Below are 14442 nucleotides of genomic sequence, written 5' to 3' on the forward strand. Positions count from 1 at the left end.
CATGTGAGTGATATAAATGATTAGTTTTTTAACAGTAAACACTGGGATTGGTTTGATACACAGTAATACCTGACTAATACAATAACTCCATCATAGAGTTACTTTGATAATTAAATGCGATAGTATTTATAAAACATTTAGCACAATGCTTGGTATATAATAGAGCTCAATATGGGTTAACTCTTATTATTGAGTACTTATATATGCCAAACACTGTTATATACACTTAGAAATGTTAAAGGAATTCTGGTTACCATATAGTGTTCATGTCGATTACTTACATGGCTGTATGAGTTAGCTTCATCATTTTGTGTATTTATATAATTTATCTTCTATGTTATACTGTCATGTTTTCTTCCTTGTCGCCACTTTTGGCTTCTTTGTTCTTCAAGATGTTTATAATTCTTCATCATGACCAATATAATACTGCCACTTACTAACTGAAGAAGACTGTGCAGTGAATCCTATGATTAGAGTGTAAGTTACTATGCTATCTATAATACTTGGCACATGGAATACTTGGCACATGGAAATGTTTATGACCTTCTTTTTAGCAGACTCAGAGTGTGTTAGCCTAAGAAAACGGTATTTTACAAAGAAACGCTTCCTGGAAGAACAGAGTAGTTTCTAAAGCCAAATAGGAAGGATCTGAGATCATTCTATATAGCAGTGCTTCTCAAACTTGACTGTGCATGTGGATCTCCTGGAGATTTGTTAAAATGCTGATTCTGATTTAGTTGTGAGGGAGCCTGAAATCCTACAAGCTGCCAGGTGATGCCGTACTCTTGGCAGAGATCAGACCTTCAGTAGCAAGGCTGGACCAGCCATTTCCCTTGCTTCCCTACTCCACAAGCAAGTTCCTAGTAATGACTGGCTGTGTTGTACATAAAATAGCACAAACAAAACTGCTTCTTCAAAATACCCCAAACACCCAAATCTGCACAAATGAGTGGCACTAATCATGACAGTTACGTGCATATTTCTGTTACCTCCACAGAGTGCTCCTTATTATTGGCAAGCAGCAGGATGTCTTTGTCTTTTGTAGGACTCAGGTTTACCATTAACTTCTGACCATCAACACCATCACCTTGCAATTAAAAATATATAAGTCACAAAGTTAAGAATTGTAACTAATTTTAATTTAACTCAATTTAACACTCAGGAAAAGAGTTATATAAACTAACTGCTTTATTCAGAAATATTTGCACCTGAATGAAACTCAAGAGTCATTGGACAAATAGGGGATAATTCTAAGTCCCTTGAAGAAGAGAGGTTAGTTTTTCTAACTGAGAATTGTAACACTAATGAGTGTTTCTCAGGGTGTCAGCTTCTCTGTCTGCATGTCAAGCCACTGATAGTTGTCCTCTAATATCCAGCTTCTTTTCTTATATAATCATAGAACATTTCCCAGCCTGCCTCTTTATTTTTTGTAGCTAAGTGTAGCAATATGACTAAATTCTGACCAATGTGAGGCAAGTGGAAGTGTCAGATGCAACTTCCAGGTCATGTCCTTAAAGGGAAAGAGAATTCATGTACCCATCTTCTTCTGTACAGCCAATTGGACATTGTCATGGTGGCAAGTAATCTTGAACCACGTAGATGTTGGCAGAGCCACATAGAGAGAAGGAGGTAGGTCCATGGACAACCTGTTGAACAGAGTGCCATTCCAGCCCTGACTAAGAAATAAAGTTTTGTGTAGATTAAACCACTGTTACTCTGGATTTCTATTAAATGTAGCCAAATCTTTATCCTATTAAACTATAAAATGGATGGGATGGAGTAAATCCTCTAAGAATCTGAGATTTTACTATGAGGTTGTGCTCAAGAGAACCTTCCAAGACTGCCTTCCTTTCTCAGGAAGGATTTTTGGATTTGTCTTTACCCAAATTTGAGAATGCAAGCGTTACAGCTAGCCAGACCTCCAAGTTACCTGTTTCACTTGTGGAGATTTGCGAATCATAGAAACGGAATAACACCTTGTCTGAAAGAGAATGCATAAAATCCCTTGGGTGATTTATCAAAAGGTTCCAGTTCTAACATACACATAATATCAGAAAATACCATCTTATTATATATATATATATATATATATATATATATATATATATATATATATATATATATATCAACAAAAACAAAACTTTTATGGTTTTGAGGAAGGTCTCGAACATGTATAAAAATGCTCTGATGAATTCTCCAATACAATTATTAAAATATTTAAAATATTCATATCTCTGGTATATCCTTTCACAAGAGTTTTACTTTGGTGACATTGATAAGGCTGGAAAGATCAGGTAGTAATTTAGCGGTATCAAACATGTGTGGTCCTCCTTCCATCTTTCACAACAGATACCACTTCTCAGTACCAGTGTTCTTCCCTGACGAACCCTGACTAAGCATCTGAATCCTCCTCAACACAGTGATATTCAGGCATCCATTGCCAAAGCATCAGAGTTAGCACACGTCATGAAATCTATTTACCATATCTGAGTTAATCCATTGTTTATGGTTTAGTAGATTTATTTTTTACTTATTAGCCATCATTATATGATGATAGACAAAAAGAAATATTCTACCTTTCTTTTGGTTTTTTCCTGAATCTTCAACAGAGATCTCATAACTTCCATCCGCCGCAAAAGGAAAAGTAATGCATTGATCATTGTATGTCCTCAGGGAAACAGAACGTTCTGCAACAAGTGAAAATCTTGTCATTAAGAATTCAAAACTTGTTCTCATGAACAATCTTTTAGCAATTTTTAAAAAGTACTTCCTCAAAGTTGTTTTTTTTTTTTTTCCAATTTGAGCTACACTTAGTCCATCACTGTTGGAGAGATGAAAGTCTTTGGTGCAAGTTTAAAAGTCTCAAAGTCTGATGTGTGCCACCTGAATGGGATGAAAAATGCTAATTTCTTGCAGAAGGCCAGGGGAGGCTATGTTAGTGTGTTTGGTGGGGAGAATGAACCTGGAAAAGTGAGACATTGCCTGAGGAAACTTCCGCTTCTGGACTCCCCATTAACAGGGGACTGTGGGCAAGAAGGGACTGTATTGAAATAGACGTGGATAAATGAATTCCCACCTGTAAGGTGTGGAGTTACTGAGAGACTTTCAACAGTCCTAGAGAATTCAGGTATGAGCCCCACTCTGTCCTCTGGCTAAATAACAGGGACAGAGCAGTACTCCCAACTTTTTCAAATGTCTCCGCACACATAGAAAATGAGCATGCTGGGGTAAACTGGAGTAGATTTAGGGACTACCTTTCTGGGTCCTGAAGAAAAAAAGTATTCTATTGTCTTTGCATTATAGAGTTATGCTAAGAAAAGTATACAAAATGTTAAGGAGAATATTAAATATTGAATTTGTATAAAATAAAATGATTTAAAAATACATAGTGAGAAATTTCAATATGCTTCTGGGAACTTAAGACATTTATATCAGGAATAATGCTTGAAATGGCAACATGCAATTCCCAGTCAAGTTTTCTTAATGACCTCTTCACTTCTTGACAGTCGCCATCAACTTGGACTTTATTTACACAAGTAGGTGATGCAATTTAAAACCATTTTAACAACTATTTTAAATGTTTAAGAGTCAAAATTATACTTCAAAACTGTAATAGCACTTCCTTTTCTTTCATTGTCAAAATGTTGAAATTTGAGGGGGATAATGTGTTTCTTCCCCCCAGGATAACATATTTTCCCCAGGAAAATGTATATGGGATGCCAATCAATAGCAAGCATTTCAAAATAACGATGGGATGCTAACTCTAGCATGCACGTGCATTGTTAGAGCAGCTACCCTGCACCTATTTTGTATGCCACCAAATGGGCACACATCAGCAGCAAATGAACAGAAGTTTGTTTTGTTTTTGTTTTTGTTTTGGTGGAGACAGTCTCACCTAGGAGACAGAGAGAGTAGAAGCTTCTGATATACATGAAGACATTGACTTGTGGCTGCTTCCTAGACTGGCGCTTGCCAGGATCCTGTGTCTTAGGTCCCTCCTCATCCGCACATCACCCCTGTGACCAGTCACACCTTGGATACTTGAATCACCAGTTGCTCTCATATATTTCTGGACCATAGATATATCAAAGCTGAGGCCCTCTGCAGACCGTTCCAGGAGCTGCGGACAGTCAGCCAATACCAAATGTGACTCCTTGTATTTTGCAGCTGCAGAGCAGGGGTAGGCGTAGAAGTGCACTGTCAGTCCCCACTCTGCCCAGACCTCCTCCCCGCGCCCCTTATTCCTGCTTTGAGGATTCCCAGTCAAGGCTGCTTGCTGACAGTGCTGATTGGCCTCAAGTCTTTGGCCACCCCGGTCTGAAGGGATCAATACCTTCTGGCACTTTACAGCCAGAAGGACACACCCATGGAAGTCCAGGTGGAATAAAACTAGTCACCCATGGTCTCAGCACCCAAAAGGCAACCACTGGTAACATTTTAGTTTACTTCCTTTAAATCACTGAGATACTCACTTTATTGCAATGGTCTAGAACCAAACTCACAATATCTCGAAGGTATGTCTGTATATATAATTTTATATCCTCTTTTTTCTCTTAACATGATAACATAACCATTTCTCCCATGCTGTTAAACACTCTTTATATGCTTTTTAAAAATGGGCTAAAATTAGTTTATCATCTCTAGTCTTTCCCAGAGGGAAAATTTGGGTGAGGGAAAAAAATTATATACTTAGATGTGGCAGCTGAAGGCAAATAGATGCTCTGAATCACTATATTGAAGAATTACCAGGAAATATAGTTTCCCCTTACCTGTTTTTGGTGAATACCCATTCGTGGTTTCTTTCCTATAAAAACAGGCCTTCTTTTCTATGATAAAGCCAGAGCGTAGCTGCATAAAGTACATCTGGCAAACTTCTCCAGCCCTCTGTTGGGATTCTAAACAAATGAAAATATTGTGATACTGTTTCATTTCATCTATCTTTATCCTTTTACAAATCCTTTTACAAACCCTTTTACAAACCCTGAGTGTAGCAGACCAAGAAAGCAACTACAGATCTATTACAACATGTATCAGAAAACTTGGGGCCAGTTGTGTTTCAAAATTCAGAGTCTTAGACAAGTGAGAAACAAAAAACTCATAGACCCCGACAATAGTTTAGTGGTTACCAGAGGGTAAGGCGGTGGGGGGTGGGAGATGAGGGTAAGGAGGGGTGGGAGATGAGGGTAAGGAGGGGTGGGAGATGAGGGTAAGGAGGATCAAATATATGGTGATGGAAGGAGAACTGACTCTGGGTGGTGAACACACAATGGGATTTATAGATGATGTAATACAGAATTGAACACCTGAAATCTATGTGATTTTACTAACAATTGTCACCCCAATAAATTAAAAAAAATTCAGAGTCTTTTAGATTTTAGAATTGTCATGTAAAGTATATATTGTATATATGTAACACTCCCAGCTTGGACTAGGGCAGTACCCCAGAATAAAAAATTAATAATTTTGTAGTGAAACATGGGAAAATTTATATAAAGTGAAATAAAGACCGCATGTTTGTTCAAGTTAGGCTTTAACTGTCTAGTAAGTTCAGGTCACATTTTACTGCCAAATGAGTTATGAAAAACTTTAGATTTTTAGAAAAAATTGGAGTTTTCAGAATTCCATCTTAGGGAGTATGGCTTTACATCTAACGTATATCAAACTTTGCATAACTGAGGGGGAATTCTTATGGCCGTATGATGTCTGTAATCTTTTCTACTTATCTAGAATACACTTTCAATAATTTTGAAGAGATATCCGTAGCCTATAAAGATTGATTTTAAAAATACCTGTCATTTACTAAGTGTCTACAGTGGGCCAACCACTGTGTTAATAATTTTACATACTGTTTCATTTAATCCTTCACAGTAATATAGCGAGGAAGGTATTATCCTCCTCACTTTACAAATGACGATCTGAAGCTCTTAGTAGTCAACACAAAGTTGACAAGGTTACAGGTCTGGTGAGAAGTTGTGATTCAGTTGTGCATAATATTAAGAATAAAGCTACTCTTTCCACCTACCTTCATCTAAGAAAATACTACAGTGCAATTTTAGGGATTAACAAAATGCAAACTCAAATTAAATCAGGTAAAGTAAAAAATGTAATCAGTGATTCAGTAGCTCTAATTTCATTTAGCCAAAGAAAAATTAAAGTCTCAAGTAAAAAAATTAAATTTGCTACTTGGAATTCATCAAAAGCTTTTCAGAGTCAAATAGAAAAGAATGTTGTAATACTTGAGTCATAGGGTGTCGACTTTCAACATGATAGTAAATAAATTATCAAGCAATTTGTGTCTCAAACTAGCCAAATTTCAAGCTAGCCACATTTCAATTTTTCACAGTAATTCAGAAAATGAAAATAGTTACTGTGACTTTGGGATCCATTCTATGATAATTTTTTATTCTCTAGTATGTTTTTCAAAGTCAAGTGGAATAAACATTTGTAAGCTACTATTTGGAATTTAGTAGCCAATTATAGATGCCAATTTAGATGGGCATCTACATTTAAGTATCTTCAACTGTCTGAATAGGGCAGACCACTTGTTATACTCACATCAACTCTGGAATTGCTTCACGATTCAGAAACATCAGTTACGGTTTCTCACATTTATATAGTGCTTTTACAGTTCCAAAGATAATTTACTAAGCTATGCCAGAGCCAACATTCAACTTGGTCTCCTGACAACTAATTTAATACAATATTTTATATCAACTGTATCACACTGTCACTTCAGAGCTAAAAGGCGTAAGATGATACTATAAACGTGCTCCTTCCTTATATGCTTATCCGTCTCCCACGGGGACATGACATCCCACGGGGACATGACAGGCGTGTCTAATATTGAGAGTGGACTCTGTAGGGAACAGGGTATGGATCTTGGGTAGTCAAAAGTGAGGGTCATGATATTGAGGAAGCATTATGGATGCAAAATAAGAGACAGGCTAGAGATATGGATGTACAGGCTAGCATCTAGTGGGACAATAAACATTGAGTAGAATTCATTGGGGGTGACTACAGTTGAAGTATTAAAAATACTTTACATTGGGAATATTTGGGAAAAAGTGTACTTTGGTGTTCAGGGCAACTGGAAAGGTGTGAGGTTGTGTTCTCAAGAGGAAAGCACGAAGCTGGCATGGCCGTGGGGACTGTGCAGGAGAGAGTGCGCCACTAGTAGCAAAGGGCCAGGTGATGCTTATGTGAAGGCTGTTGCCACTTCCTGTAAAGTCGGCTGTATGAGGTCAATATCTTACTATGGTTTCCAGGGAAACAACCAATTTCTCATAACTAATTTCATGATAACAACAGCATGATGAAATCCCTGAGGCATTTCTGGTGAGCAAGTGGGAAGTGGCCTGGAAATCTTAACTGTGGGTTTGCCACTGAGAGAGCCAGACTACGGCTGACAGGAACTACAGAAGTGAATCACTTCACCTTTCATTTCTTCCCCAACCACTAATTTCACCAAGGTGTCTTCTCACTGCCTACTACCCTGCACCTGTCTGTGGCATTTGACTTTGAGGATCACATTCTTCTGTGAACCCTTCTCCCCTCATTGTCATGTCATCTGTCTCCTTGCTTCCCTCTGGTCGGTCATCTCTGTCTCTTTGTTAGTGCTTCCTCCTTTGACTGCTAAAATGTGGTTGTTCCTCAGGATTTTGTCCTTTGTCTTTTTCTCTTACTCTAGACTTTCTTTCTGAGTACTCTTACTTCAGTCATCTTTTATATGCTGATGACTCCCTGCCCTGTAATTCTCCCCTTAGTCTCTCTTCTGAGCTTTGTATCCACTGCTTTTTCTCCACAAGGCATTTTGACTTAGCTCCCTTCAAGCATCTCTTTATAGAGCATTCTGAATTCTGGACATCTCCACCTGAATGACTTATGCTTCCTCCAAGTTCAAATATACTTATAAAAACAAAACAAAACAGAAAATCCTGTTATCTTTTCCTACCCCCAATATATTCCTCCTGAATTCCCTATGTTGAAAAAACAGTACCACCACCTACATTGTCTGCTCAATTCTTAAATCAGAAAGCTGAGAATCATCCATTTTTTCCTTCTTTTGCTGTCCCTCAGCTTATTCAATCTGTCATTAAATCTTATTGGTTTCACCTTCTGAATGTATCTGAAATTTAGTCCTTCCTTTCCTTCCTGTTGTCTTAGGTCAGGCCCTCATTATCAGTCCCCTGGACAAATGTAGCAGATTTCTGACCCATTTCTGTTTCTGCTCTTGCCACCTCACTCTCTCTTCACACCACCACCAATGTGATCTCTCTAAAATAAAAACATCATGTCATTCCCCTCAGTTATACACTTTCAATGGTTCCTTATTCTCCACAGGATAAAGTCAAACTCCTTCACTGTGACAGAGGATCTTCCATGGACAAAACCAAACTAAAGGGGGGTGATCTCTGCTCAGTTCTATCCCCTACTATTGCCATGCAGGAAAATAAGCCCGGTGTTGCTAGCTCTTCAGATTTTTTTAGAAAAACCTCGCATTCAGATTTTTATGCAAAATCTCATAATTTTTCATTGTTGCCTCAATTTGAAAAACAGTATCAGTCACACTATTCAGGCCAAATAAAATACTCCTGCTGGGTGGATCTGTCTCAAGACTCCCAAATTGTGACCTCTGGCTGTGCACATAAGGAAGCTGGATTGTCAGGGAAAGGAAAGGGTTGATGGATGTGGGGGAGAGAAAATAGCAGAGAAGAATGGCCTGACCTTGGGGAGTAGCTTCCTAGAAACGGGGAAGAGGATGAGTTTGGGAAGGGACTTTCCTACAGCTCATGAATTCCTGTACCATGTTGTCAATACAAGTGACATGCCCTGCTGGTGACCAGAACTCACAGGGGTCCTTTAAGGATACCTGTAGTGGTCAGATAATGAGTTTTGTGGCTTTGTGAGTTGTGGATTGTGTCATACCCTGCTAGCCCAAGGGCTGAAAACAAATTAAAATGAGCTGGCATATTTTCTTGCTTGGAGGCTCAAAGCAGTTTAGAAAAATATGTGACATTTCTTGCACCTTGAGTTTTGAGAAGGGGTTCATACCTGCCACACACAAGAAATAGTTCATACCTGCCACACACCTTACAGCTTTCCATTGAGTTTTTGGCAACGCGTGTTTAAATCATGACAATTTTAGTGTTAAACGGAGCCAGTATTATTGGAAAGGAAGATCTGCTATGGGACAATAAAAATGTGAGGCATTCCAAAGTCATATAAGTGATTTGGGGGTTATCTTTATGACTGTTTTTCTAAATGGTGTAAATAAGCCACTGCAATCTTAAAAAAATGAGTTTCATTTTAATTTTTGCATCACTCTGACATAAACTCCAGCCCGTTTCCTTATTCCAACATCTTCAAGAGCCCATCTTCTGAAGTACAAAGAAAATACATTCTTCCAATATATGGTGATAGAAGGAGAACTGACTCTGGGCGGTGAACACACAATGTGATATATAGACGTTGTATTACAGAATTGTACACCTGAACTTTACTAAGTAACTTTATTAACTTTACTAAGTAACCATTGTCACCCCAGTAAACTTTAATTTAAAAAAAAGAAAGAAAGGAAAATACATTATTTATTAAGAGGGAATTTGAAGATGCAGACTTACTTCCACTGAGTCACTGTTTCTACAACAGAGCATTTTGACTCAGACTCATAAAAAGACAAGATTCCCTGTGATTTCCTGGCCATTTAGAAACCACAAGTATTAGTGTTTTCCCAGGTTACCAAAGAACAATGTGGGTGTGCTGGAGATTTAGGGAGGAGAGAAATAATAAACATTAGCACTGCTTTCTCTTCTAGCTTTAAAGATGCTCAAGGAAATGGAGAGGAGCCCAAAGGACAAGGGCACGCAGTTCCCACCATCATTCCTCATCCTCCCTTTTTGCTCTAGTCCATTTTTGTGTAATTCCTCTGTATGAAAAACATGAATATAAATTTGCATAATTCTTTCCTAGGATAGACAATTTAGGGATCAAAGAGGTAGATAGCCCTTTCATCTTAAAAGTATGGCTACTACCTGATTTCAGTTACTCTTCAATTTATTCCACACCCTTTGAGTTTGCAACTGGATAGACTTGAGCATCATTTGGTCAATTCTGCTTTATTTTGGGCATTGACTATACAAATATCTTCACTTATTGTTCTCCCCTTTATCAGAAATGACAAGTTAAGACCATAAGCTTGATACACCAAAGGTCTTAACAAATGTTTGTTGAATGAAAGTGGATCAGTTTAAATTTGATTAGCTAATCTGGGAAAAAGTTTTTGGGATTTGGTGGCAGGAAGTGTGGCTAGAAAGAAGGGATTGATATGAAGGGCTATAATTATGCTTTATCACTATTAGCAGGTTTAAATTATCTGAGCCATTCCTGTCCTGTGATTTATCAAATAAGCCAGAGGTGGCCCTACGTAATCTGTTTAACACCAAAGCCTGCTGTATCACACACTTATGAGCCATCCCTTTCAATTTTGGCTCTTGTATTCTTAGTAACTTTTGGCAAGGAAGGCAGCATGTATGAAAATTGGAATAATAAATATTTGATAACAGATAAAAACCAGTGTGTAAACAATCAGAAATTCTTAAGGCCTTACTTCTCAACCTGGGAGATTTTACCAGGGCTCTGCCTGATGAGATGTTCATTTTTGCTGAGGAAATTTTGGTGGTTGAATATTTCATTGTAGGCTTCATTTTTCAGGCTTCTGTTGAGTTAAAATATATTAGTTCAATTGTTTCAACTTGAAGACAAACAGAAACAACTGTAATTAACTCAATGTAAAATTGATAACATAGCCGCCTAGAGAAAATAATTATTTCAGTAAAATTTGAACATAGTATTCTGAACATATATCTATGCTGGAATATAGTCACAGGACAAAAAGAACTGCACAGAAATATTAAATGTTGTTTAGTGGGTTTTTTGTTAGTGATAATAGTGGTATTGGAATTCTGGGACTGTTTTGTCATACTATATGATAAAGCAAATAAGTAGCTGTACTGATGTTACAGGATTTTCACTGTAGGAGAAGGAGGTGTAAATGTAAAATAAAAGAAGCTGCGGGGAAAATATCCCTGTAATATTAAATTTGAATCAGCAGTATCAGTGTGCACTTATCTAATTTTCTAAATACTTTCTCCACTAACGGGAACCAGGACTCTAGATATGGTCTGGGAAAATAGAAGTGAACAATGAATATCCTGTTCCACAAAGCAGTGAGTCATTCAAAATCTAGTGAGGTGGTGTCTAAAGGGTCTCCTGCTGGCTAAATTGGGTATAATTTGAGCAACAAAAAGAATAATGATGGGAATTGGCTATAAATCATTTAATGAAAAAGGAAAACCATAAGTCCATAGCATTTCTCAAGAAAGAACGAATGAGGGATGTATTCATTACAGAAGAACTGATAATATTAGAAAAATTACCATCTTACAGTCCCCAATTTAATACTGATTCAGGCAAGGATCATCAGTAGATGCTGTATCTTGATTATCAAGCTGGGTGTCAGTACCCTATTAAAAGAACATGGCGCTTTCTGCAAATTCATGACAGAGAACACCATATTCTTTCAGTAGGGTACTGCAACCTGGCTTCATCATCAAGGTGAGGCAGTAGTGCTATGGTTTGTGGAGGTAGCAGGACTTCTTCTACAGTCTTAAATTCTCTGTGACATTGCCTGAAATTCTGCTAGTAGTTATTACTTCTTTTATTAAGCATTGCCCTCTTTTTGGATAAAATTTGAATAAAATGCAAATTATCCCAGGAGTGGGTACCATTTCAAACTTTTATAAACTTCATATTTATAAACTTCTATTAGGTTGGTGCAAAAGTAATTGCGGTTTAAAAGGTTAAAAATAATTGCCAAAACCGCAATTACCTTTGCTCCAACCTAATAGCAAGGTAAGGAAGGAGCATTGAGCTCCTGGATTAGAGAAATCATTGGAAGATAAATTCCATGCACGTTTATTTTTGTTCCCGGACAACCCCCATTAGGCTGAAACTCCAAATTTTCTTGTCTAGATGGAACTAGAATCTTCCATGCAGCCATCCTATGTACAGCCAGTCTCATGAGCAAAATCCTTCAGTGGTAGAGCAGTTGAATTCTCCCTCTTCTGTCCCTGGGAGTGAGTATTATCTTCACAGAGCTTGAGGACCTCACATCAATCCTTTCCTTCCTTTGATTCTCCTACCTTTACTGATCAAGAACACTTAGAAGCAGTGAACCTTAGACATCACTTTCCTAAGTCCGGACGTTATAGGTGAGCAGGATAAGACTGAAAGGTTAAGTGCCTTGCTCAGGATCATAAAAACAGAAGTAGGCCAGAATCTAGTCTCCTGACTTCCATCTGTATGCCAGAGCTTCCCTGGCCTGCCTCCTCTTCTCCCTCATTCAAGTGTAGGAAGAAAATAATCAAAATTGGAAATTTCAAACACTCAACCAATTGTTCAACTTTTTTTGAAATAATAAATTTCTGAATGTGGTAGTTAATTGGTAATCATAACATGTGGAATAGTGTAGTTAGGTAATCTTACTGTAGCTAAATTTTAAATTTCACAGAAAATAGTTCAAATAGTACCCTGCACACAGTAGGTGTTTGGATAACATGAACGCTTTCTGGATAACACTTCACGAATAACATGAAAATTGCATTGCTGAATTTTTTATTTGTTTCTTTGTTTTCTCTTTTATCCAAGGATCCTTATAGCCTAGAAACAAAATCTCCTGGATGGACATAAAAAAAAAAGTTTCATTTTCAAATAAATCTGGGAAATATTTCAATCAATATTCCACCTCTTGGGAAGTCAGAACTCACATTAAGGTAGTAAACGTGCTGACAGTCCTTCATTGAAGAATCACGGGTGTCTTTGTTTAACTATTTTCAGTAATTATTTGATCTTGTAACCTCCCCCATCCCTTCTACTAACACCCCCTAGACTAGTTTAAAAGAACACAATTGGAGGAACTCTGCTCTAAACCAATGTTAGCTTGTAGAGTTAAGCAAGGTAGATAAGAAATGACACATTTACAATGGAATCATGACACAGAGAAAGGCAGCTGAAATAACACATTTACAAGGCGGTCATTGACACAGAGAAAGTCAGCTGTTTTTTAAGAATCACGTAATAAGTCAAAAGTATAGTCAGGAAACGTTTTCAAATCCTATTCTACAAAACAAAGCATTCTCTTTAAACAACCCACAAATCTTGTACCTTTAAATATATGATCACTCCTTTCACAATTTTTTCAGTGTTAAAATTTACTGTTTATTCTCCTCCTTTTAAATCAGAAATATCTCAGAATACATGGCAACATCAACATCACTGGTTCTTTTGTGCTGCTTTTCCAATAACTTACAGCAAACATTTTTGCACACTGGTTATGATACTCACCTAAGTTATAAATGTGAAGGGATGGTCTCAAATGATGAGGTTTCCTGTCGTTAACACTGGTAGTAGTGGATGCAGTTATATTCCAACTTTACTTATATACACACACACTTGGATTAAGCAACATTGGGTGACGGCATTTGATAAATGAGGCAATGCAAATAGAACTAGTTGAATGGGTTAGAATGAGTGGGAGTATATCTTATTCCCACAGCCAAATCCTAAACAGAGCTTTTACATTGTTTTAGCTGTAGTACTTCAATGAATGATAGCGAGTTAATCATTAATTTTTATCATATATTTATGGCAGGACTCTAGTTAGTGTTTATTGCTCATATAGCGTATACAAGGGCACAGATTGTTTAATTGCCTTTCTCTTTCATACAAAAAATTGAAAAGTTTTTAAATAATTATTTTTCTGTTTATAAAATGATGTATATGCACTTAGAAAATGTGTAAATGACAGGATAGATCCTGACATTTTTTTCAATGTAGAAATACTATGCATATCAATTTTTTTAAATAAAAAATAGAATCGTACTGCAAAATGTTATTTTGTAAGCTGCTTTTTTCATTTTCCAATTAACACTACATCATGAACATTTGATATGTCTGAAATATTTTATAGGAAGCATTATAAATAGCATTGAATCATAGAAATATACCATAACTAATCTTTTATTGATTAACACTTCATCTTTTTCCAGTTTTTCCCTTTCTTTTCTTCTAATATCACCAATGCTGCAACTGACAGTTGTGTGTGTGTGTGTGTGTGTGTATGTGTGTGTTTATGATTCTTGGTAAATGTTTGTAATTTCATTGGTAGCATAAATTCCTAGCAGTGGAATTGGTGGATCAAAGGGTACATGTATCTTCTATTTTAATAGATATTACCTATTGACTTCCAATGGTTTGTACTGATTTATTATTTTTTCAAAAATCTAGGTTCATGCCTTTTTCTCCATTGCCTGAGCAGCAGTGGGTGTCATCACCTTTAAAATGTTTGTCTTTCTAAAGAGTGGACAATATCTCATAGTTTCAAAT

The 14442-nt window shown here is 37.0% G+C and overlaps 1 protein-coding gene across 1 annotated transcript in view; it reads right to left on the bottom strand.

Moving 5' to 3' along the window:
- IL33 (interleukin 33) overlaps positions 1-14442 on the bottom strand; it is a 36666-nt gene that overhangs the window by 2396 nt on the left and 19828 nt on the right. Inside the window, exons 2-7 of the mRNA XM_081066759.1 lie at positions 10607-10714; positions 4770-4895; positions 4033-4167; positions 2577-2687; positions 1931-1981; positions 990-1087 (exon numbers count right to left, since the gene is read on the bottom strand). Of these exons, the coding sequence (XP_080922885.1) occupies positions 990-1087; positions 1931-1981; positions 2577-2687; positions 4033-4167; positions 4770-4895; positions 10607-10703 (618 nt within the window). The 5' untranslated portion in view covers positions 10704-10714. The remainder of the gene's footprint in view (positions 1-989; positions 1088-1930; positions 1982-2576; positions 2688-4032; positions 4168-4769; positions 4896-10606; positions 10715-14442) is intronic.

This window comes from Rhinolophus hipposideros (genome assembly GCF_964194185.1).
Source record: "Rhinolophus hipposideros genome assembly, chromosome: 11".
NCBI classification, from domain to species: Eukaryota; Metazoa; Chordata; class Mammalia; order Chiroptera; family Rhinolophidae; genus Rhinolophus; species Rhinolophus hipposideros.